Consider the following 23,385-nt stretch of genomic DNA (forward strand, 5'->3'; position numbering starts at 1 on the left):
CCGCCACTGACCCACACCTGAACCAAGGGCTCTTAATGACCCATGTATGAAGTGTCTTAGGACTTGAGTACACGCTGCTTGGAAGACTTGTCATTATCAAGCGACAGTAATCCTTGGATGATGTGATCCATTTCTGAACACACTTCAAGGCCAGCACCAGTCCATCTAGACTCAATACATCAATCTTAAATCAAAAGGAGACAAAATAAAACGAGTGTTTTCACACTAAAAATGTATATTTCTTTAAGATAGAAAAGAAATCTGAACCATATTGTTTAATGTTGAGGTTTATTACTCAACAAACAACTTCAGTATCCAATAAAATTTCGTCACAAATAATACGGTACAGCAAAGTCAACAAGGAAACACAGCGTGATAATTACTTTTAATACTTTAATGGGTCAACATTCATAGATTTTATAAATAGTCCGGTAATACAAGATAAGAATTGGCAGAGTGTCACATCCCTCCCAGTTATTGAGACTTTAAAGTCATATAATGACCAGTAGCTACAGTATGTTTGGAATAAAAACTTCCTGTTGGGAAAATCAGAACTCCTTCAGATCAAGACGTGTTGAGCTCTAGGGGAGTCCGTCACTAAACTCAGCGGGCGGCCAAGTCGCTACTCTGACCTACCAAGCCACGCGTCGCCTATCACTCGGCCACACACACACAACGAATCAAAGCTTCAATGGTCAGGGAAATTATATGTATTGAAATCTTTGCCCTTACCAACAAATTTTTAACTTCTCTGAGAAGTGTCTGTAGTCAATATCTAATTACTGCTATACTTTGAGTAATAAATTTAAGAAAATGTCAAATCCATAATAAAAATCTCTTGAAAGACAAATTTAGTGATAAGATATATACAAAAATAATATAAATACATACTGCCATTAATTACTCTCTATACCTTTTCTCATTCATAAAACCAACTCTGCTACAGCACACACCTACATATGCAAGTTGTACACATTTATATAAAACCTTAAAAACTCATCTACATTATGTACATTTTTTTCTTTTAAAGACTTGAGTCAGTCCGTGGGAAGAACCCTGATCAGGGCAACCAGTGTCAAGTGTTGCTAGTTGTTGGGGCTGCCCCTCAGGGCTGGGTGCTTCTAACATCTTGGGACTGCCACGAGGAGCAACACACCATGAACACAGGACTAACTTATGAACACATCAGAACAAACTCAAGATTCTAATTGTTCTTGAACTAACATCCTGTGAACACAATGTATCCTCAAGGTACACATCAAAATGGTAGCCTTTTGGTCTTCAGGGAAAGGGGCAATTTTTACCAAGAGACCCATCCCAGTGTTCTTCCTACGGCCTGTTGAGGCACAAGGGTGTGATTATGCTTCCCTGCCATGGCTCACGCCCAGTATGATAAATGCCCACTCACCTGCTGGTCAACTCTAACACTGATTCAGAAGTCACAGAACAAAGTTTCCTGCCTTCCCATAACATCTGGGAAACACACACACCTTGGCACCCCTCCTTCACCATCCTCATAAAAATACTCTTCCCACCCGCCCTCCCTCCCACCCTCCATTAGTTTCTCGCATACACTTAACAACATCCCTACAAAATGGTCACTGAATGATGTGCAATGAACAGCTATATACCTCAACAATCTTTTTAGCCATGTCCTCGAGAGGGAGTTGGTGGTTTGTGTAATCAGACACATCCCCCCAGACTAAATATATGACTGATATCACAACCTGAAGGTGTCCCATTACTGCTCAGGGAGTTGCACTGCCACACCCACACTGGCTACGAGATGCTCAGTAGGTACACAAGTACTACGAGTTAGTAGTATCCCTGAAGGTGGCCAAATGGCTTCTGTAATGCCCGGGCATGCTGAGCAGGGAGGGACCCCACATAGAACTGTTGACTCTCCTCCCCACATAACCCAATGAATGACATTTGGCATTTGTACCACTCACCTACCCTCCCAAACCCCATGTACAAGATCTGGACTACCCACCACCCACCCACTCATCATTGGCAGTGCCCTGAATAACACAATAACTTATCACCTCATTGCTTTCCCCGTAACGCCCCATTTTCCCCAGCCAGGTTGATTCACTGTCAGTCATCTGCTGCTGGCTCCGGGAGATGGCTATCGGAAGGCCACTGTCAGACAGAGGAGATGTGGTTCACCGACGTGGGCACCAGCAGGTATCCGCCCTCAGTGGCTCCTTCGGCCGTGTTCTCCACCACCTGGTTCCCAATGTGGATCTCGGTACTGTTCCGTTGTCGGCAGTTTGTTGCGGCTGGCACCCCTTCGGACTGTGGAGGAGTGTTAAGGTTAGACTCACTTGTTGTTCAGAATGATTCACAGCAATTTTTTTAACCATCAAGGTTTAGGTTTTGACACATTTTTGCATGCATAGAACTACACACAAAGGCACATCAAATGAGCAGCAGTGTAACAGACAGCATTGCAGTCTGTTAACCTAAGAGTAGTAAAGAGGCCTTGTATCTTGCCCAGAGAGGTAGCTTGCAGGATGTGAATTAAATTATCCAATCATGGTTTTTAGGTGCGTTGCTACTGAGGGTAGACAGAACAACACATATTATCTAATAGGAGTGGCCATACAGGACATGGGTTGCGGGTAAGCTTGGAGGAAACCCGCTTTCCGTGTCCTGTACGGGCACTCCTATTAGATAACATGTGTTTGTTCTTGCCTCTGACCCGCTAGGCGTCCCGCTACCCTCTACCCTCCCAGCAAACCACGTGCAGTGTGGCCGCACCCTTAGAGATGGTTAGTATGAATGTCTGGGGTGACACGAGGTAACTGTGGTAACCTGGACACTGAAGGCCAAATGAGCTTCAAAATGGGTGATTCCAAGGTCATAGAGACGTAAATATTGAGGCTGTGCACCTGTTCATACCCTGCCCCTAGTCTTTATATTGGCAGTCTCTTCATGATAATAATTCTCCGTAAGACTAAGTTACACATTATTACCAAGTCCACTAATAAGCTGCTAACCTTTACTTTCTTTCCTCTCCCCTTCACCTCAACCCAATAATCTTATCTGGTCACAGGGGGTGCACATCCTTGTCTGTGTCCCTGAGAGCTTATCACCATTGCCACACACACGAGATTGCATTTACAGCTGCCTCAGAGCTCCCTTGTCATACACTGAACTGTACCGAGGCAACTGAATTTCATGTTTACTGTGTTAGTGTAGTTTTTAAAATGTTAACTCTGCAAACCGTTCTCTAAATGGTGCAATGTTTGGCACACTTCACTGGTGCTTGTTCCTCCACCTCTGACAAATCATCGGGTTATTCAGAATTACACTATAAAATAACAGCAACACCAGGCAAGTCAGGCCATGCAGCCCGGCAAGGACTATGTGTGTGCCAACTCTAGCAACGAAGCTGCCAGAATGACAGTATAAATTCAAGTCTTTGTACAACACACACACATAGTCACCTGCCCCACTGCTCTAGAACTTTGATCCAATACTCCTCACATTTTCCTGCTCTTTATCTTAACCCATGTTTTATTTATCTGAGGTTTATTACTCTTTGTTTACTTCAGCTTTCATTTTTATATCATTGAGAATGTTGACCAAGGTACTTGCAAAGATGTTTGTCCTACAGAGCGTTTATATTGAGTGCAAACAGTGGAGCTCATGGGAGAAGAAATGCATTTGAGAAATGTGTTTTGTTCATGACAGCACCTTTTATCGTACTTAGTCTTAATTTTCTTTGTCAGTTTCCATTTGTGAAAATTAATAATGAAGATAACTTAATAATATCTCTTCCATTTAGCAATATATTATTGTTATCCAACACTGTATTTTTGTAAAGATAAGGAGAAAAGCTTAGGAGGTAAGACCAAGCTGTGAACTGTCTCTATGTCTAGTTCAAACTGTCTAATGTAAGAGTCTGAAGTGAGTTATCCTATCTCAGGAGACAGATTACCACATCTATAGTATCTTTGGTTCCCCAGGTAGACATTACATATTGGTAACATGTAGAGGTGGGGGGGAAACAACTGAGTGGCTGGTTACAAATTTGTAGGTCATTGCTCTAACCACTTCAGTGCTGAGGTCTTACTCCAACTATGGACTTTGGTCCTAAATCTTCATTCATTACTTGATATATGACAGCCGCAGTTCTTTTCATGCTCCTCTTAAGAAGCTGCATATAAGACTAAACACGTACAGCTCTGTATATGGCTTCTATTCCTCAAGGGTTCTTGGTGACTGAAGTTGTTTTCCCCTATGACAGATGTTCAACTGACAACTAAAATAGTCGATAGAATTAAACCACTTTGAGAACAACTTCATATGGGCTTAGCTTTGGTGACAGGGTTCACTGTAATCCTCAACCTCTTCTATCAGAGCATAGTGAGCGAGCTAATGAAACATAAAATAAGTCAGATATCAGATGTAATCTGTTTTTGGATTAACATATGTGTTGCTTTTGTTAATGTTAGTTAAGCTTGATCTGTTACTTTACTGTTTAGGACTGGAAACACAGTGCCTTACACAGATGGGAGGTAAATGGCAAGGTAAACGAAACAAGGAACAAGTGATGTATGGAAGGGTGATATGGAAAGACAGAATCAAGAGGTTACACAGGAATAAGTAGGGAAGGAGGAGGGACGAAGGGAAACAACAAGGGTGGGAGGTAATAAGACTGGTTGGGGTAGATGAAGCAGTTGAAGAAGCTAGCAGAAGGGAAAGCCAAGACAGAGGGAGTGGTGAAGCCAAAGCAATGAGCTGCTGCTTGGGCTTCTTTTAGTCCGGCCATGTTAAAAATGGAGTCCAGTAACTTTTGATTCAGAATGGAAAGGTGGGACAGCCTCAGTAGAAGATGTCATTTCCTCTTATTACAGTTTGCACAGGCACATATTTCTGAAGGGCAGGTAGAGTCATCATGGTCAGGTTTAGCACAGAGAGGACAGCTGCATGCAGTAGATCCGACATATTTAGCAGGGTGGCCATGATGGCAGAGGTTTGGGCACTTATGGGGGAGGAACATACAATTTGACTTTGCCATTAGTTGCTTGTGTAAGATCTAAACTTTGAATACAAATTTGGCAATATTCGTTCAGTATATATGGCAGCCATGACGGTTAAGGGTGAAGGCAGGTGGGTAGGGAGAGTGCAGTTTACAGCTGGGGTCAAAGGCTGAGCTGGGTCAATGAAACAAAGGAAACGTGGGAGATGATTTGTCAAGGGTCTGTCCCTGAAGCCCCGGCAGTGGTGGGAGTAATATCATCATTGGCTATGGTGAACCTTTGAGTGAGGAAAAGTAACCTCAAGACCCCATCATGAGCAAGAGTGATAGAAGGAAGGGTTCACTGTGCCCTGGCACCTGCCTCAGGCTATTCATGTTAGCTTAGCATCCTACTGGCACAGCTCTCACGTTTTAGAAGAAATGGGGATAGCAGAAGGTGGAGGTAGATAGATGGAAGGGGAATAAATATGAAGATGGTTAAGTCCAAGCAGAGTGTGTTGGACCAGTGACAGGCATGAGTCCATGGAGTAGGCCATGGGGTATCTGCCCCAGGAGACGCCTCCCTTCCTGAATCAATGCAAATGAGGCTGCCTTCACTGTGATGGTTCAAATGAACTGTGCCACAGACAATGCCACCAGTAATTGTCTTGACCACAGACAATACCACCAGTAATTGTCTTGAACTGTAAAGGTGACTGTACGCTTGCCATCACTTTGCATGTATTCAGAAAGAGGACGGAGGGTGAGAGTGAGATTACAACTCCTTACCCCATGAAAAAAAAGTGTGAACCATTTTGCCTCCATAGAACCCAGTTAGTTTGGCTTTGTGTGATTGCTGTGACGAGACTATGTAGTCCGTCTGGGGGTGGCAGACAATGGTGTTGACAAAGACAAGGGTGAGGGTTGGAATCACAAAGTTCCTATAACTGCTCAACACAGTAAACAAGTGAACATACTCACCATAGTGTCCTCAAATCTAGGATTGTACTCAATTTGCTCACGGAAAGTTTGCAATTAAAGTTTTAACCCAACTGATTAAACTAATTTGTTGTAAACAGCAAACAGCTTAGGACTTGAGAGCAGTAAGCATACCTAAAGCAGTGTTTTGCAGTCAGTTTTACAGGCAGAATGAAAGTCACTGTAATAAGAGCTAGACTAGCACAGTCATGTTAAAACCTTGAGATGTCTTTATTAATATGTAAAGAAGAACTAAAGTCTTGTAGTCGTCAGTATAACAAAGTAAGATAACAAACTGCAGGCTTCCGACCACTGGCCATGAGCAAAGACTTGTATTTACACATTCCTTGTCTGCAGATGCTGAAAGGACCGAGACTGAAGGTGACTGAGTTTGTGCAGCAGGCAAGAGAAGGTGATCTAAGGTTGGAGGAATGTGTCAGTGTCACTCAGCCCACCTGCTGAAAGCCAGCATGCAAGTACCAAAGCAGAGGCTCTTGCAGTAAAGAATAAGGTCATCAATATGATGACAATAAGAGGCATTTTCTTCAGTATAAATAGTATAAATAGTAATGCACAACAGTTATAAATATTATACAATATAAAATTTCTCATCACTAATTCATAACTATTAAAAGATTAAAATCTACCTCTGTTAAAGGCAAATCTTGGCAGGACATTATACATTGAGTGAGTTATAAAGTCTTAGAGAGCCCATAATAAATACTAAAGTAAGTAGAAATACTAACCTTTGACTGTCATTCATATATACACAGGTTAGTATTAATGTACACCAATCACATGTAGAACCTAACACTCGGGAACACTTCAGCGTTACAATATTTTTGAGTATGTTTTCGTCCTGTTCCTTGCATTCTCTTTTTTTATATTTTTTTTATAGACACTGATACTCATTTATTTCTCTCCTGCACACATTAACCCCATTCAAACAATGTGACCAGTCAGTGCTTAGCAAACGGCTATGCTCCTCGTCACTTAAGATTAGAAGTCAGGTACCCTTTCCAACACCTCGAGATACAGGCATTCAATGCCCCTCTGTTACATGCATTAGTTATGTACACAGCAGCAGAAAGCTAGGTGTAAGGTGCTCCAGCTACTGAGAGTTATCAACATGTGCATCTTCTATTACAACAGTGTGAGAAAGAGGCACACCAGCCATCCTGTCGTGCTCACTTGTCGCATTCCCCCCAGAGTGGGACTCGACATTTGTACGAGTGATTGTGACTCCATCGCCACCCTGTGACCCCTCCTGGTCCCCACCTCTATGAGGAAGGGACTGGTCGAGGCCCTGTACAGTGAGCACCACAGAAGAGCTGGAGTGTGTGCCGGGAAGCCTTTCAGCAGTGCCGGAAGGAAGAATGGTGATATCAGGAGTGGTCCAGTTGGGGGGCACACCCTCAAGGGGGGAAGCAGTGCGCTGGGTTATGTCTGGCAGGCTGAGGGAAGATTTGCGCTGAAATTGCACACCCGTGATCCCATCGGCCTGTGGGATTGAGGTGCTCAGTGCCTTGGGGACGCTTGTTACCTGTTTGGAAGGACCACAGCAGGTGTTGGCCACACAGCCTTCCTTGTCTTTGGAGGGACAGTCAAGAATGCAATCCTCGACAGAGTCCAGTGAGGCCGAGGCGTCGTCATCCTCAAACTCCACAAACTCTGGCTGGATGGTGGTGGAGTGGATGCCCTCCTCATGGAACATCTTTTTGATCTTCTCGGCCAGGACCATGTAGTCCTTCAGGTTGCGGCACCTGCAGGGGGGGGGGTTGTTAAGACAAGCGCTGGGGTGGAGTAAATAATACCAAGATTGCCAATGTTACCTAGAATGCTGGAATCACCTGGCAGTCAAGGCAATACCACTGATAGATCTATCATTATACATTTCTTTGTGGCTCATAACAGTAGATATTTTTTAAGCGGGACACAATAGTGGTATTGTGTTTATTAGTAAATATGTTGAGGCTATAAATGGAGTAACCTTTTGAATTGTTCTATAGCATATGGACCAACCTGATGTGCGCTGAGGCAATGATCCTCTCCCCCGCCAACTGCCACACATGGAACTCGTGCACGGCCAACACGCCATCAACGTTGAGCAGCTGCTTCTGGATGCCGTCAACCTGGTAATGCACAAAACAAAACTCAGACTTGTGTCCTGACCATAGCAAGACTTCTCACAAAGATGAAGACAACAAATAATAAACCATGCAAAGAATTAAATATATATAAACCAATTGAACTGATAACTCTCCCTAGTTACTGAGTTCTGTAGACATAAATTCAACTGTTTTACCTGAATATGAGTAGGAACTGTCTGCAGGAGGATGAGGGCTGACACCTTGAGGAGCGGCCAAGTGCTGGCAGTGATAAGGGACACCAGACACAGGGAGAGCGCCGGGTCAATGTAGGCGGAGTACTCCCATTCCGTGAGCCACACCACCAGCGCACTGATGATCACCACCACCGAGCCTGAAGGGAAGAACAAACCGGTCACCACCAGACAAAACAGATCATGTGTGTCAGTTGCTGTGCAGGCCGAGGCAACAGAGACGGAGATCAAATTACTGAAGTTCATGATAGTTTTAGCCTGCAGACTAGCTATCAGCTGACATTATACCCCCATGAAATATTAAAACCTCTTGATGTTGTGACCTCATTGATAGTTTCATGTTTGTTTAGAATGAAGGTGAACTCAAATAAGAGAAGCCAAATGTATAGAATGTCTAACCTAATATTATTTATGTAATGTGGATGTGAATATAAATCAGAATACATGAGAAATATTTAAGAACTATTACAAATGCCTTATAAATAAATATGAGAATGTATGTAAAGTTCCTCATTCACCTAAACTATATACAACTGTAACTACAAAGGGGAACTACATACGAGAATAATTTATGGAATCTACACACACACACACACACACACACATACACACCCATAGCGTCAGAGAGCACATGAAGGAAGACGCCCCTCATATTCATCTGTGAGGCGCTCTTGTGACCATCTGCCCGCTGTGAGCTCGGAGTGATGCTGGGCAGGGGCGGCGTGTAGCGCTCGTCATTCTCGTTGTCGTCCGTGGCCACCATCGTGTTTATGGTGGACAGTTTGTTCTCATGGGAGTGTCCGTGTCCTCCATGACTGTGGCCGTGACCATGCTCTGTGGGGAGGACATGTACATTGTGGGTGTGCGAGGAAATGATGCTAAGACATGGAGGGGTATGCAAAATGTTAAGGGAAAATTAGGACATTGAATTGTCTGTGTGGGATCTGGGCAGGTCAAAGAAGTTTTAAAGAAACAATAGGAGGACAGGGTTAATTACTGGTGTGTCAGGAGATGAAGATGAGGTCCATGAAGTGGGTTAGAGGAACATTGGGAGACATGGTGAATCATAACTGGATGAGGTAAATGATGTGATATTGATGTAGAGGCAATGTAGAGGAGAGGCTTCAAAGGAATGGTGAATCATAACATATAAAAAAAGAAGACTACTGAGGAAGGTTTTGTGGGACATATTGACTACTGACAACCATGGAATTTTCCTTGCAACTTAACCTAGATATTGACTACTGACAACCATGGAATTTTTCTTGCAACTTAACCTAGATATCAAGTGATTAATATTCTTAAGCTTTCAGATATGGAAAATGGCTGCAGTCAGAGAAAAGACATGACTTTGAAAATAAGGCAGTAACAGCACACACACACACACACACACACACACACACACACACACACACACACACACACACACACACACACACACACGAGCTGCCACACTCACCATGGAAGAGCGCGAGGCCAACAAGATTGATGATGAGGCCTATGACGCCCACTATGAGGATCATCTGTGGGTTGTGTAGCTCCTCCGTCTCGTATAACCTGTAGGAAGACAAGGCTCGGTCAGACAGATCTTAGGTCAAGGTGGAGTGTGCATTGAAAGTTAGTACTACCACAAGCACACTAGCATGCAAGTTTAAAATATGTGTGGTAGTTTTCATACTAAGATTGACGTAAGCTATAGTAGAAGAAAAAAGAGACCAGGTAAAATAACTAAACTGGGCACTTGACTGTCAAAACTTAAAATATTATTCATTCTACACATGACATATATGCAGAAAACTAGACAATCCCTCAGGCTCAACACTTCAAGTAATTAATGACCTTAAGAAACACATATTTGGCAAGGCTTTCTTAGGAGGCTCGAGGATTTCCAGACGTAGTTTTATGACCCTTGTGGTAGTTTAATGAATGACTATATGAAGTGGATACCTGTCGATACTGTTCTTTAGCTAACTGCCTTGTCACAACACAAACAATCCCTCACCCTGACTCTTACCTCTTTAACGACTCCACGAATATAGAGAAACAGAGTGCCAGCAAGAACACACTGTTGACGAGGGCGCCCAAGACCTCCGCTCGTGCCCAGCCAAAGGTGTTTTTACTCCACTTCTTTGGTGACATCTGTTGGTGGGAAGAGGGAAGAGATGAGACAAGGAAGAGTGATGACTGGAAGCTGAGAAAAATGGAAGAGATGACTGGAAGCAGGGAAAAATTGATGATGGAAGCTGAGAAATGTATGAGAGATGGCGAGTGATGATTAGATCTGAAACAAGGAGGAGATGAGACAAAGAAGAATGATGATGAAGCTGTGACAAAGAAAAGTAATATTCTATAGCTGCGAGTGGCCATGGTGCTCATCTGTCATATTAGCCCTTGAGCCATGGAAAGATAGGTGGTCGTCAGGAGGAAGGCGAGAGACCGTGATGGCAAGAGTTGGAAAATTACTAGCTTATAAATGGCAGGTGGTGGTGATAATGACCTAAGATAAGCTACATTAACAGATCTTACAAGTACCTCCACTCATAGCCCTGGAATTATGATTAGACTGAGTCACTTGTATGGTTCTGTATGTGTTTAAAATTTATATACATTTTGCTTTGAAACAACCATTATTTTGTTTTACCCCCGATTCTTTTGTTGTGCATTCTTATAAACTGGAAAGTCTAGAAGTTATACACAAACTGATTGATTTTGTTTGGCTTTTGAACTGACTGAAAAAAGACAAGAAAGATGTTTGGAATAATAAAAATGAAAGATGGAAGAACGGAGGAAAAAGAAGATAAAAAGATAAGAGATATTTGGAATAATAAGAAATGAAAGAATGAAAGGTACAGAAAAAACATGGGTTCAGAAAAATATGAAGGAGGAAAAGAAAGAAATAATAAAGAAGGAAGAGTTAAAAGACAATAAAATGGTAAAGGAGGAAGAGAAGATAAAAAGTCGTAGAGGGCAAAAAAATCTGATGGAGAAGAAATCAAGAAAAATAAAAGTAGATATTCTGGAGGTGAGAAAAACAACACAAAGTACACTCCTGTCTCACCTTTACACTGAGGAAGGCTATGACGAGCGCCAGGACGTCGCTGAGCATGTGGAAGCTGTCTGCCACGAGGGCCATTGAGTTGGTGATGTAGCCCACCACCAGCTCCACCAGGAAGAAGCTGGCGGTCATCGCGAACATGGTGAGCAGGCGACATTTCTTGCCCGTGTACCGCCCCATCTTGCTACTGAAGGTACGAAAGTGATACTACTGAAAGACTAGAACGGCTATTGTCTTTTGAGTTAGGTTTGTGCTGTTCTCTCTCTCTTCCTGTATTTTCTTATCTTCCTTTCTTCTTCCCTTCCTTTCCGTTTGTCATCGTTTTTTGTCTTTTCTTGAGTTAGATTTGTGTTGTCCTCTCTCTCCTTTGTGTCTATCTCTCGCTGTTGTCTTGTCTTATCTTCTCTTTCCTTCCTTTGTCTTCACCTCCCTTCTGCTATTTCTTCTGGTATTCCATAAACTCTTCTCTCAAGTGGCGTCTTTCCTCCTCCTATATAGTTTGTACTTGTATGGCACAGTTTTCACTCGTCCGCAGGGATTGTCTTCACACCGTCTCCTTTTATCTTCACTCGTATCTTCAGAATTCGTCCTGTTGTCCTATTCTTCTCGCGTCAAGGCTGAGGGCTGGCTGTCCTGTCTCTCCGTCTGTCTGTTTCTCTCCTTGACGCTTCCCTTATCTCCTCTTCCCTTCGTGGTATCTGGCGCGTCTCCTCTCGCTCCTCCTGTCAATGTAAAACGCCAAGGATTAGTGAAGCAAGACACTAAAGTAAGGATTTGGTTATTGGAAGTCTGCCTGCACTGGTTGTTACGCGTGGGGGCCATAAACTGACGCCATGGTTTGGTTGTTAAGTACTTGTTGCGCTAATATGAAGAGTGAGTTTGTTGCTGTGGATGTAAGTAGAATATTAAGAGGAGTTGAGAGGAAGTGAGGCAGAAACAAAAATGAAGAAGACAGAGAAGGAGGAGGAGGAGGAGGAAGAAAAGGAAGAACATGAAAATTAAGTGTGAAAACTGCATTTAAACAGATAATAAACAGTGAAAACAATATGACAAAGGTGTGGGTGGGTCTATATAACTGCACTACGTTTACGAAGCTAATAGAGGTAACAGTAACACAGTGGTTTGGTAGTTTGTTCATATGGAAGCACAAAGACAAATATAAAGGGCGTTAAACATTGTAGCGATGGTTTGGTTGTATTGTTGATATGGAAGCGCAAAGACAAATGTAAAGGGCGTTAAACATTGTAGCGATGGTTTGGTTGTCTTTATAACTGCGCACAAACGAAGATGATAAAGAAGCAATGCAGTGGTTTGGCAGTCTATTTATAAGGTTGCGCAAAGATAAATATAAAGAGCGTAAAATGTGAGGAGGATTTGGCAGGGTGTAATAACCTTCTATCTTCGTGCAGTTGTATATATCTATAACTCCACATGCGTATACGAAGATAATAGGAATGGTACCTAATGCAAGGGTTTGACAGGTTATGTGGATATACAAAGAAGAATATGAAGAGAACGAAAGCATGTAACTATGAATCGGCTGTCTATATATAATTCCACATAGGCTACGTATAGATAATAGATAAGTAATATTAATGCAGTGGTCTGGGATTTTGTTATGTGGATAAGCCAAGACGAACATAATAAAAAAAACGAAAGAATGTGACTATGAATCGTCTGTCTATATATAATTCCACATAGGCTACGTATAGATAATAGATAAGTAATATTAATGCAGTGGTCTGGGATTTTGTTAAGTGGATAAGCCCAAGACGAACATAATAAAATAAATAAAACGAAAGCAAGTGACTATGAATCGGCTGTCTATATATAATTCCACATAAGCTACGTATAGATGATAGAGAAGTAATATTAGTGCAATGGTCTGGGATTTTGTTATGTGGATAAGCCAAGACGAACATAATAAAAAAACGAAAGAATGTGACTATGAATCGTCTGTCTATACATAATTCCACATAAGCTACGTATAGATGATAGAGAAGTAATATTAATGCAATGGTCTGGGATTCTGTTATTGTGGATGAGCCAAAGACGAACATAATAAAATAAAAACGAAAGCATGTGACTGGTTCGATCGGCCGTGCACATACGTTTACGAAGATAATAGAGAAGCAATGCAAGGGTTAGCAGCTTCCAGTGTGGACAGACATAAGCGAGACTGAAAGGAGTGTGACGTAACCGCCTGCAGTATTGCATTGACCACGACGGCGTCCACGCACCCAAACACTTAATGGGAATAATGGACACACACACACACACACACACACACACAGAACAGGATGGACGTATAATTTCCCCCCTTCATCGCCAGGCAACGCCCTCGATAAAGACAGATAGACACAACGTTGCAACTCTCCAACACTCGCCACTCAGAAACAAGCCATCACATTCCTCCTCGCACCTCGCATATAAAAAATTCACTTTGTTGACGCGTTAGATAAGAGCATCACACTAATATACTTCAACATTTCGGCGGCCTCGCTAGCACACATTTGACAAGGCTTTCGTGGGAGATAAGTGGGGCATTTCCATGGGTAGTTTTATGACCCTGATGGTAGTTTAGCAATGCCTCTGTACCGTGGAAGTGAAAATCATACTCCCGAGAACCCGACTGATATCCTTTTCGAACGCCCTTTGGAAGTAGTTGCTGTCTGATACCGACCATGCGGCTTGCAGTGTCTTTATATAGCAACACTGAAACACACGCGCACCGGGAACTTAACACATAAATAGATGAATGGATAATAAACAACAATATCCATGCTCACACCTCTTGAACCGATGGATGAGGTAGAAGAGGATGGCTTAAGATGAGAGGCACTTGCAAATCCTTCTCTGCACCTCTTTCCCTCTTTACGCAAACCACTTCAAGTCACTCTGATTCACACTCCCAGTCACACTTGTTGCGGCGTGGGGGTGCCGGAGTGGAGCTGTTAGTTGCGCGAGGCTGGCGGGAGACACTCTGACTAGGTAGATAAGGCTCAGGGTATATATGCACTGGCCACCCAACCGACATTGCCAGCCACCGCCAATGCCTCTCTCGCTGCCCTCCCGTCCTCTGTCAACCACCATTCCCATCATCACCAAACTGCTCATACACTTAATACATCATTACCACTACTCTGGCCTCCCATCCTCCGCCCACCACCACCATTCCCATCATCACCACACTGCTCATACGTCATTCACCACTACTATAACACTACCATCATCATCACCATCATCTCTGACCTCCCATCCTCCGCCCATCACCACCATTCCCATCATCACCACACTGCTCATACACTTCATACGTTATTCACCACTACAATAACACGTACTAACACCACCACCATCACCACCATCTCTCTCTGACCTCCCGTCCTTCCCCCATCACCACCACCACCACCCTATTCCCATCAACACCACACTGGTCATATATTTCATACACACTCACCACCACTATAGCCACCATCATCACCACTGTGACCTCCCATCCCTCCCCCACCACCACCACCACCACTGCTATTCTCATCACCACCGATCAAGCACTTCATACACCATTAATCACCACTAAAACATTACCCACGTGAGTTGTATGGGATTCTAAAACACCTGTAAACTGACTTATTCAATCTTCAAGTATTCTATGGAGGTAAAATACGTCTTTTGAGCAGGATTCTAGGCTTTATTTGAGTGTTTTAATGTATGTATATGAATGTATGTGTGTATGTGTATGTATGTATGGTTTGTATAGCTACGTCATGCATTATTACCATCAATGTATGTATGTGTGTATGTAGGCCTATGTGTGTGGGTGTAGTGTTTGTATAGCAACGTCAGGCAATACCACCATCACAAGGACTCACAATGATCATATCTTCCTAATCCCTCCCCCTCCTCCTGTATGTATGTATGTATGTATGTCTGACTGTATGTATGTATGTATAGCTATGTCCGGGTATTACCACCACTATCATAACCACTCATACTGCTCACACCTTTTCCCTCCTCCCTCCCTCCTTATGTATGTATGTATGAACGTATGTATGTATGAATGAATGTATGTATGTATGTGTAGATACGTTCGGCATTACCATCACCACCATCATTATCATAACCACTCATACTGCTTACACCTTTTCCCTCCTCCCTCCCTCCTTATGTATGTATGTATGAACGTATGTATGTATGTATGTATGAATGTATGTATGTGTAGATACGTTCGGCATTACCATCACCACCATCATTATCATAACCACTCATACTGATCACACCTCCCTGTCCCTCCTCCTTCCCTCTTTCCCTCTCCATCCATCCCTCCCTCGCCGCTCCGCTCCACACGCCACCACACCAGACAGTCACATCATCACCAGACCAACACGTGCGGTTCACGCGGCACGCAACTACTTCTGCCCCGCCACAAAAAGATAAAGCAATGAATAATAATAAAGGAGGATAAGCAACAGCGATATTCAGTAGTCGATAATGTAATGTTTTGGTTTGTTTTGTATTTCTTTAACTGAGGACAGACTTAATTCTTGTTGGCTATGCTACACACACACACACACACACACACACACAACGTTCATAAGACGCACACCATCATCTCCCCATCATAAAATAAAAACTTATCAATACTTATCGCTGTCGCCATTACACTTATTCGTAATAGTAATTCCTGACTGATGGAGTGAATGTCCTAGATTGCTGCCCCCCCCCCCCTCTCTCTCTCTCTCTCTCTCTCTCTCTCTCTCTCTCTCGGCTTAAAAAAATGGAGGCCTATCATTAATTAACGTAACTCAAGGTGTGTAGGTGTCAGGTCGAAGGATAGCAGGTAGGATATTAGCACCTGAGTCCTATACCCCCTCCTCCCCCCCCCACCCACCCCCATGCATCCTTCCCCCTATATCCTACCCTCCCCTTCCCTTCCCTTCGCCCTTCACCTTGCAACTATAGTCCTACATCCTGACACTCCTCCCCATCCTCCCCTACCCCGTATCCTCCCCGTCCTTCACCTTGTTCCTACATTCTCACCCCCTCCCACCCACTCCCCCTCCCCTCCACCCATATCCTTCCCCTACATCCTATACAAGTCTTCCTTCATGTCTTATAAGTCTTCACAGCCCTGCCCTATTTAATTAAAACCTTGATAGTATATGTAACTTGACATCTCTCTTCCACCTCCCCTTACACACCCATTAAATACCTCCCCATACATAAGCTTCCCCTTACGTCATCACTCCCCATACATAAGTTTACCCCTCTCCTTCCACTTTCATTGTATCTCCCCTTCCGTTATCACTCCCCATACGTAAGATAACCCCTCTCCTTCCACTTCCATTCCATCTTCCCCTTACGTTATCACTCCCCATACATAAGTTTACCCCACTCCTTCCATTTCCATTGCATCTTCCCCTTACATTATCACTCCCCATACATACGGTTACCCCACTCCTTCCACTCCCATTGCATCTTCCCCTTACATTATCACTCCCCATACATACGGTTACCCTTCTCCTTCCACTCTCATTGCATCTTCCCCTTACATTATCACTCCCCATACATAAGTTTACCCCTCTCCTTCCACTCCTATTGCATCTTCCCCTTACATTATCACCCCCATACATAGTTTCAAACCTCTCCTTCATCCCTATTACCTTTTCCCCTTACGCACCCTGTTTTTGTTTTCTTGTCTTTGCTGTTGCCCTTGAGATGTTTACTGTAAAAAAATAAAAAATCATTATCCCACTCCATATCTTACTCCTGTCACCCCACCATTAGTTTGCCTCTCTCCTCCATCCCCATTACATTTTCTCACTCACGCAGGCATTTTCCCATCCCATATGTTACGTTTGTCATCCCATACGTTAGTTTACACATTAGTTTACATTTAGTTCTTACCCAGCACAGGCTCACGGGCCAGTGCGTCGGAAATGAGCACCAAGCCACGGGGAGATATAGCGTATGCCCTCAACTTGACCTTACCCATTATTCCAGCCTTTATGCTGTCCCCTTCACCCATACATTAGTTAATACCGTTCCTCCCCCCCCATTACATCCACTAACTTTATGCTGTTCCCTTCACCCCATACATTAGTTAGCACCGTTCCTACCCCCCCCCCCCTATTACATCAACTAACTTTATGCTGTTCCCTTCACCCCATACATTATTATCGTTTCTACTCCCCATTACATCTACTAACGCACAAATTAACACATCTTATAGGCTTGTCAACCCATACATAAGTTTCCATCTCCCCTCCACCTCATTTACATCCCTTTACGCCTCCATTATCCCATCCTAGAGGCTTGTTTGTCAATGTCACCTCATACATTCCTTCACGCATCTCATCCACCCCCATAACATTCCTTTACACATCCATCATCCTTCCCTATATTATGTTCTCCGATTCTTAGTTCAATCGTCCATCTTCGTATTACGTATGAATTATCCCACCATTGTCATCCCCCATTCCTTTTTATCTTTCCCATACAACTGCGTTTCTTTGCCTGTCCTCAACGCCATTCCCACGTCCTTGGAGGTAGGAAGGGTGGAGAGACCGGGATCAGGGAGTCGCGCATGCTGTATATATTGTCAATGAAGCCAGTTTGGTCAGCCTTGGCCGCTACATTTTGGTGGGAGGCAAAGCGGAGCGTGCCTGCTCTTACCAGCGCCTCATCCTCTCTCAACCCTGATCCTGCCACCCTGCCACATCCTACATCCAAGGGTACTACGTTTATACCTTCCACGAATGCCAAACTGGGGTCATTTGTACCGACAATAGATTTCTTCCTACCGCGATATGGGTGACTGACAGTTCGGTAGCTTTCCCACACCTCATATATTTGTAACTGACCTCCCCTCTTTCCTTTCCTCCTCGCCCTTCTCTCTGATTGACCTCCTCCTCTTCCTCCTCCGCTTTTCCTCCTTTATTTACTTCTTTTTCCTCTGCTCCTATGTGTCCTTATTTCTCCTCCTGCTTTCCTCTCTTCTCTCCTTTCATCCTTCCTCCTCCTCCTCCACAACTACTACCTACTACAACTACTATTACTTCTACTACTACTATTACCGATACATTGTCACCCCACTCACGTCTCATCCACCTATAGGAAACGGATTCTGTGGGTCTTTCTTTCACTAGCTTTCTCTTATCTGTCTGCCCATCTAACTTCCTCCCTCTTTCTCCTTCCTGCCTGCCTCCCTGCTTCATATATGGCTGGATAGGAACTGATTAACACCCATTTCCTCTTCCTGCTGATTAATATACAACTTGTACAACTTATTTCACACGTTTATCCCTCCTGATTATCCCCCTTCCCTCCTCCTCCTCTCCCTCAACCTGTCCTTCTTCCTCCTCCTCTTCCACATCTGTTTCTTCTTCCTGCTAATTGATATACAGAATTTCACACCTTTTTCTCTCCTACCTGTCCACCCTCCTTCCTTACTCCTCCTCATGTTCTCTTCCTCCTCCTCTTCCACACCTATTTCTTCTTCCTGCTAATTACTATACATAATTTCATATCTTTTTCCTTGTTTGTCTTCCTTTCCTTCCCTGACCCACCTCCCCCTCCCCCTCCTCCTCCTGTCATCTTCCTCCTCTACACCTATTTCTTCTTCCTATTCCTTTCTTCATGTTTGTCTTCCTTCCCTAATCCTCCTCCTCCTCCTCCTCCTCCTCTACATCTGAGTCTACCTATACCGTGCAATGCTTCTCACCTTCGGAACACCCCCCTTTCCCCCTCCCCCCTTCCTCCTCCACCTCCCCCTTCCTCCTCCCCCCTCCCCCTTCCTCCCCATATTTTTCCTCTAACCTTAGCCTTGTGAAGAGTCATTTATTATGTGGCGTTGACCTTTGAGCAATAAACACACGCGCGAGGTGGAGGAAAGGAGGGAGGAAAGGAGGGAGGGAGGGAGGGAGGTAATGGAGGAGAACGCGGAAGAAAGGTGGAAAGGCGGAGACGGGGATTAAGGATGGGGAGGTTGTGTGTGAGTATGTTTGTATTTTTTTTTGTTTGTTTGTTTTCTTTTGTTTGTTTCGTTTGTTTGTTTTATGTTTTGCTTGTTTCATTTTTTTTGTTTTTTTGTTTTTTTGTTTGTTTTGTTTTTGTTTTGTTTTTGTTTTTTGTTTGTTTCATTTTTTTGTTTGTTTTTATTTCTTTGTTTGTTTTGTTTTGTTTGTTTTCCTTTGTTTTCGTTTTGCTTGTTTTGTCTTTTTTTTAATTCTTTGTTTGTTTTGATTTGTTTATTTTGTTTTGTTTGTCTTGATTTCTTTATTTGTTTTGATTTGCTGTTTTGTTTTGTTTTGTTTTGATTTGTTTGTTTTGTTTTATTTTGTTTGTTTTGTTTATTTGTTTTAATTTCTTTGTTTGTTGGTTGCTTTGTTTGACTTTTTCCGGGTAATTGATGTGTGTGTGTGTGTGTGTGTGTGTGTGTGTGTGTGTGTGTGTGTGTGTGTGTGTGTGTGTGTGTGTGTGTGTGTTTCTTTTTCTTTCTTATTAATACACGTATCATTCATCAGTTCAGGTTTATTTAAGTTTGTATGAGTTTTTTTTTTTACTTGTATGTATAAGTACTAACACACATAATACTGTAACAAAACAAGAAGATGATGATGATGAGGAGGAGGAGGAGGAGGAGGAGGAGAAGGAAGAAGAAGAAGAAGAAGAACAAGAACAAGAAGAAGAACAAGAACAAGAACAAGAACAAGAACAAGAAGAAGAAAAAGAATAAGAAGAAGCAGAAGAAGAAGCAGAACAAGAAACAAAAGATGAAGATGAAGAAGAAAAAAATAAGAGGAAGAAGAAGAGGATATTGAAAAAGAAGAAGTAAAAGATAAGAATAAGAAATCATGGAGAACAACAACAAAAAGAAATACATCACACAGGATACTAAGATCAGCTGACCACTACGAAAACGAATAACTCAACTTGGAACAATTCTAGGAAAGGCTTTCGTCTGTATTATACGTTTAAGTCATCTAAAAGGTTATGATTCATACCCTCACAACACAAGGAGATATTTTGCTCTCTCTCTCTCTCTCTCTCTCTCTCTCTCTCTCTCTCTCTCTCTCTCTCTCTCTCTCTCTCTCTCTCTCTCTCTCTGTCAAATTTCAACATCGTAGCATCTTTCTTTGTCTACATATATCTTCCTTTTCCTCCTCCTCCTTCCTTTCCTTGACCCCGCCCCCCCCTCTAAACATTCCTTCACTACCTCCTCCTCCGTGTGTGTGTGTCGTCTTCTGAAGGTTAAGGGAGATAAGGAACTTGCTCGATCTTGCTTGTGTTATATCTATGATGGTCACTTCTTGAAGGCTAATAGTAGTAGTAGTAGTAGAAGTAGTAATAGTAGTAGTAGTAGTAGTTGTGGAGGAGAAGGAGGGAGAGGAAGGGGAAGAGATAATAAGAGAAGTAAAAACATGAGCAGAAGAAAAAAGAGAATGAGGAGGAGGGAGGATGAAAGAAGATCCGTGTGTAGAGAAGAACTTGTAAGAGCAGGAGACGAAAGAGGATGAGGATCAGAGCAGAAGAGGAAAGAAGAGCAGGAGGAGGAGGAGGAAGAGGAGGAGAAGGAGGTATAGACAAGGAGGAGGAGGAGCAGATGGAGGCGCAGCTATAGAGGTAAAATAAACTCAGCTGAGGAACGAAAAGGGAGAATCTCACCACCACCACCACCACCACCATCACCACCACCACCACCACCACCACCACTACTAACACCACCACCACTACCACCACAACTAAACCACCACTACTATCACCACCACTACAAACACTACTAACACCACCACCACCACCACCACCACTACTAAGACCACCACAACTACTTACACCACCACTACTAACACTACTAACACTACCACCACCACAATCATCACTCTCGGTTCGGGGCTCAAGGGTAGTAGTAGTAGTAGTAGTAGTAGTAGTAGTAGTAGAAAGGAAGCTGCTGAGAGTGAGTCATAGGAAGTCTGAAGTCTCTCTCTCTCTCTCTCTCTCTCTCTCTCTCTCTCTCTCTCTCTCTCTCTGGGTGTCTTAGGAAGCCGTATTGATGCACGTGGGCATGTAAACGTGATCACACACACACACACACACACACACACACACACACACACACACACAGGCCATTAACTTAATACAAAGGTTATTCCCACTGGTGCTAACCCCTGAGAGAGAGAGAGAGAGAGAGAGAGAGAGAGAGAGAGAGAGAGAGAGAGAGAGAGAGAGAGAGAGATGTCAGAGTGCCCTTCGGGAAAACACGTGTTGCGAATGACGTGAACGTGTGTGTGTGTGTGTGTGTGTGTGTGTATTACTTAGAAGTGTGATGACTGACATGTCGGTGAAAATGACTATATATTGCCTCCTCTTTCTCCTCCTCCTCCTCCTCCTCCAATCTAATAACCTCTCCTCTTCTCATCATTTCTTTTTTCTTTCGTCCTCTTCCTCGAATGCGCTATCTTACGCCTCCATCTTTTCCTCCTAATTCTTTGTTGCGTTAGACCGGAAATGAGAAACACACGAAAAGCAAAAATGAATAATGAAGCAAGGGAGATAGAAGGCCAAAAGTGACGTAAAGGGAACTATTAAGGAGAGGATAAAAAAAGAAAAAGAGGGGGTAGGAAGGGAGAGAGAAGGAAAGAGGAGATGGAGGAGGGAAATAAAGAGGGGAAGAGGAGAGGAAAGAGGGAAAGAGGAGATGGAGGAGGGAAATAAAGAGGGGAAGAGGAGATGGAGGAGGGAAATAAAGAGGGGAAGAGGAGAGAAAAGAGGGAAAGAGGAGATGGTGGAGGGAAATAAAGAAGAGGGAAGGAAAGAGGGAAGGAGGAGATGGAGGAGGGAAATAAAGAAGAGGGAAGGAAAGAGGGAAGGAGGAGATGGAGGAGGGAAATAAAGAGGGGAAGAGGAGATGGGGGAGAGAAATAAAGAAGGGAAGAGGAAAGGAAAGAGGGAAGGAGGAGATGGTGGAGGGAAATAAAGAGGGAAAGAGGAGATGGTGGAGGGAAATAAAGAGGGGAAGAGGAAAGGAAAGAGGGAAGGAGGAGATGGAGGAGGGAAATAAAGAGGGGAAGAGGAGATGGGGGAGGGAAATAAAGAAGGGAAGAGGAAATAAAGAGGGGAAGAGGAGATGGGGGAGGAAAATAAAGAAGGGAAGAGGGGAGGAAAGAGGGAAGGAGGAGATGGTGGAGGGAAATAAAGAGGGAAAGAGGAGATGGTGGAGGGAAATAAAGAGGGAAAGAGGGAAATAAAGAGGGAAAGAGGAGATGGTGGAGGGAAATAAAGAGGGAAAGAGGAGATGGTGGAGGGAAATAAAGAGGGAAAGAGGGGAGGAAAGAGGGAAAGAGGAGATGGTGGAGGGAAATAAAGAGGGAAAGAGGAGATGGTGGAGGGAAATAAAGAGGGAAAGAGGAGATGGTGGAGGGAAATAAAGAGGGAAAGAGGGGAGGAAAGAGGGAAAGAGGAGATGGTGGAGGGAAATAAAGAGGGAAAGAGGGGAGGAAAGAGGGAAAGAGGAGATGGTGGAGGGAAATAAAGAGGGAAAGAGGGGAGGAAAGAGGGAAAGAGGAAATGGGAGGAGGGAAATAAAGAGGAGAAGAGGGGAGGAAAGAGGGAAGGAGGAGATGGTGGAGGGAAATAAAGAGGGAAAGAGGAGATGGTGGAGGGAAATAAAGAGGGAAGGAGGAGATGGTGGAGGGAAATAAAGAGGGAAAGAGGGGAGGAAAGAGGGAAAGAGGAGATGGTGGAGGGAAATAAAGAGGGAAAGAGGGGAGGAAAGAGGGAAAGAGGAGATGGGGGAGGGAAATAAAGAGGGGAAGAGGAGAGGAAAGAGGGAAAGAGGAGATGGGGGAGGGAAATAAAGAGGGGAAGAGGAGATGGTGGAAAAGAGGGAAAGAGGAGATGGTGGAGGGAAATAAAGAAGGGAAAAGGAGGGGAAAGAGGAGATGGGGGAGGGAAATAAAGAGGGGAATAGGAGATGGTGGAGGGAAATAAAGAGGAAGAGGGAGGAAAGAGGAAAGAGAGATGGTGGAGGGAAATAAAGAGGGAAAG

General features: G+C 43.6%; 1 protein-coding gene across 4 annotated transcripts in view; it reads right to left on the reverse strand.

Moving 5' to 3' along the window:
- Positions 1 to 373: 373 nt before the first annotated feature.
- The window catches only part of LOC127003412 (zinc transporter 1-like), a 51,321-nt gene continuing 28,309 nt past the window's right edge, over positions 374 to 23,385 (reverse strand). For 2 of the 4 annotated variants that reach the window (XM_050870040.1, XM_050870041.1), the window contains exons 2-8: positions 11,347 to 12,065; positions 10,303 to 10,427; positions 9,748 to 9,845; positions 8,901 to 9,122; positions 8,253 to 8,428; positions 7,970 to 8,079; positions 6,132 to 7,710 (exon numbers count right to left, since the gene is read on the reverse strand). In XM_050870040.1, coding sequence (XP_050725997.1) covers positions 7,059 to 7,710; positions 7,970 to 8,079; positions 8,253 to 8,428; positions 8,901 to 9,122; positions 9,748 to 9,845; positions 10,303 to 10,427; positions 11,347 to 11,523 — 1,560 coding nt within the window. In that variant the 5' untranslated portion in view covers positions 11,524 to 12,065 and the 3' untranslated portion in view covers positions 6,132 to 7,058. Of the gene's footprint in view, positions 2,299 to 6,131; positions 7,711 to 7,969; positions 8,080 to 8,252; positions 8,429 to 8,900; positions 9,123 to 9,747; positions 9,846 to 10,302; positions 10,428 to 11,346; positions 12,066 to 14,134; positions 14,340 to 23,385 lie in introns of those variants that run through there. The other 2 variants (XM_050870042.1, XM_050870039.1) reach the window with 2 other exon arrangements.

This window comes from Eriocheir sinensis, chromosome 25 (assembly GCF_024679095.1).
Source record: "Eriocheir sinensis breed Jianghai 21 chromosome 25, ASM2467909v1, whole genome shotgun sequence".
Taxonomy (NCBI): domain Eukaryota; kingdom Metazoa; phylum Arthropoda; class Malacostraca; order Decapoda; family Varunidae; genus Eriocheir; species Eriocheir sinensis.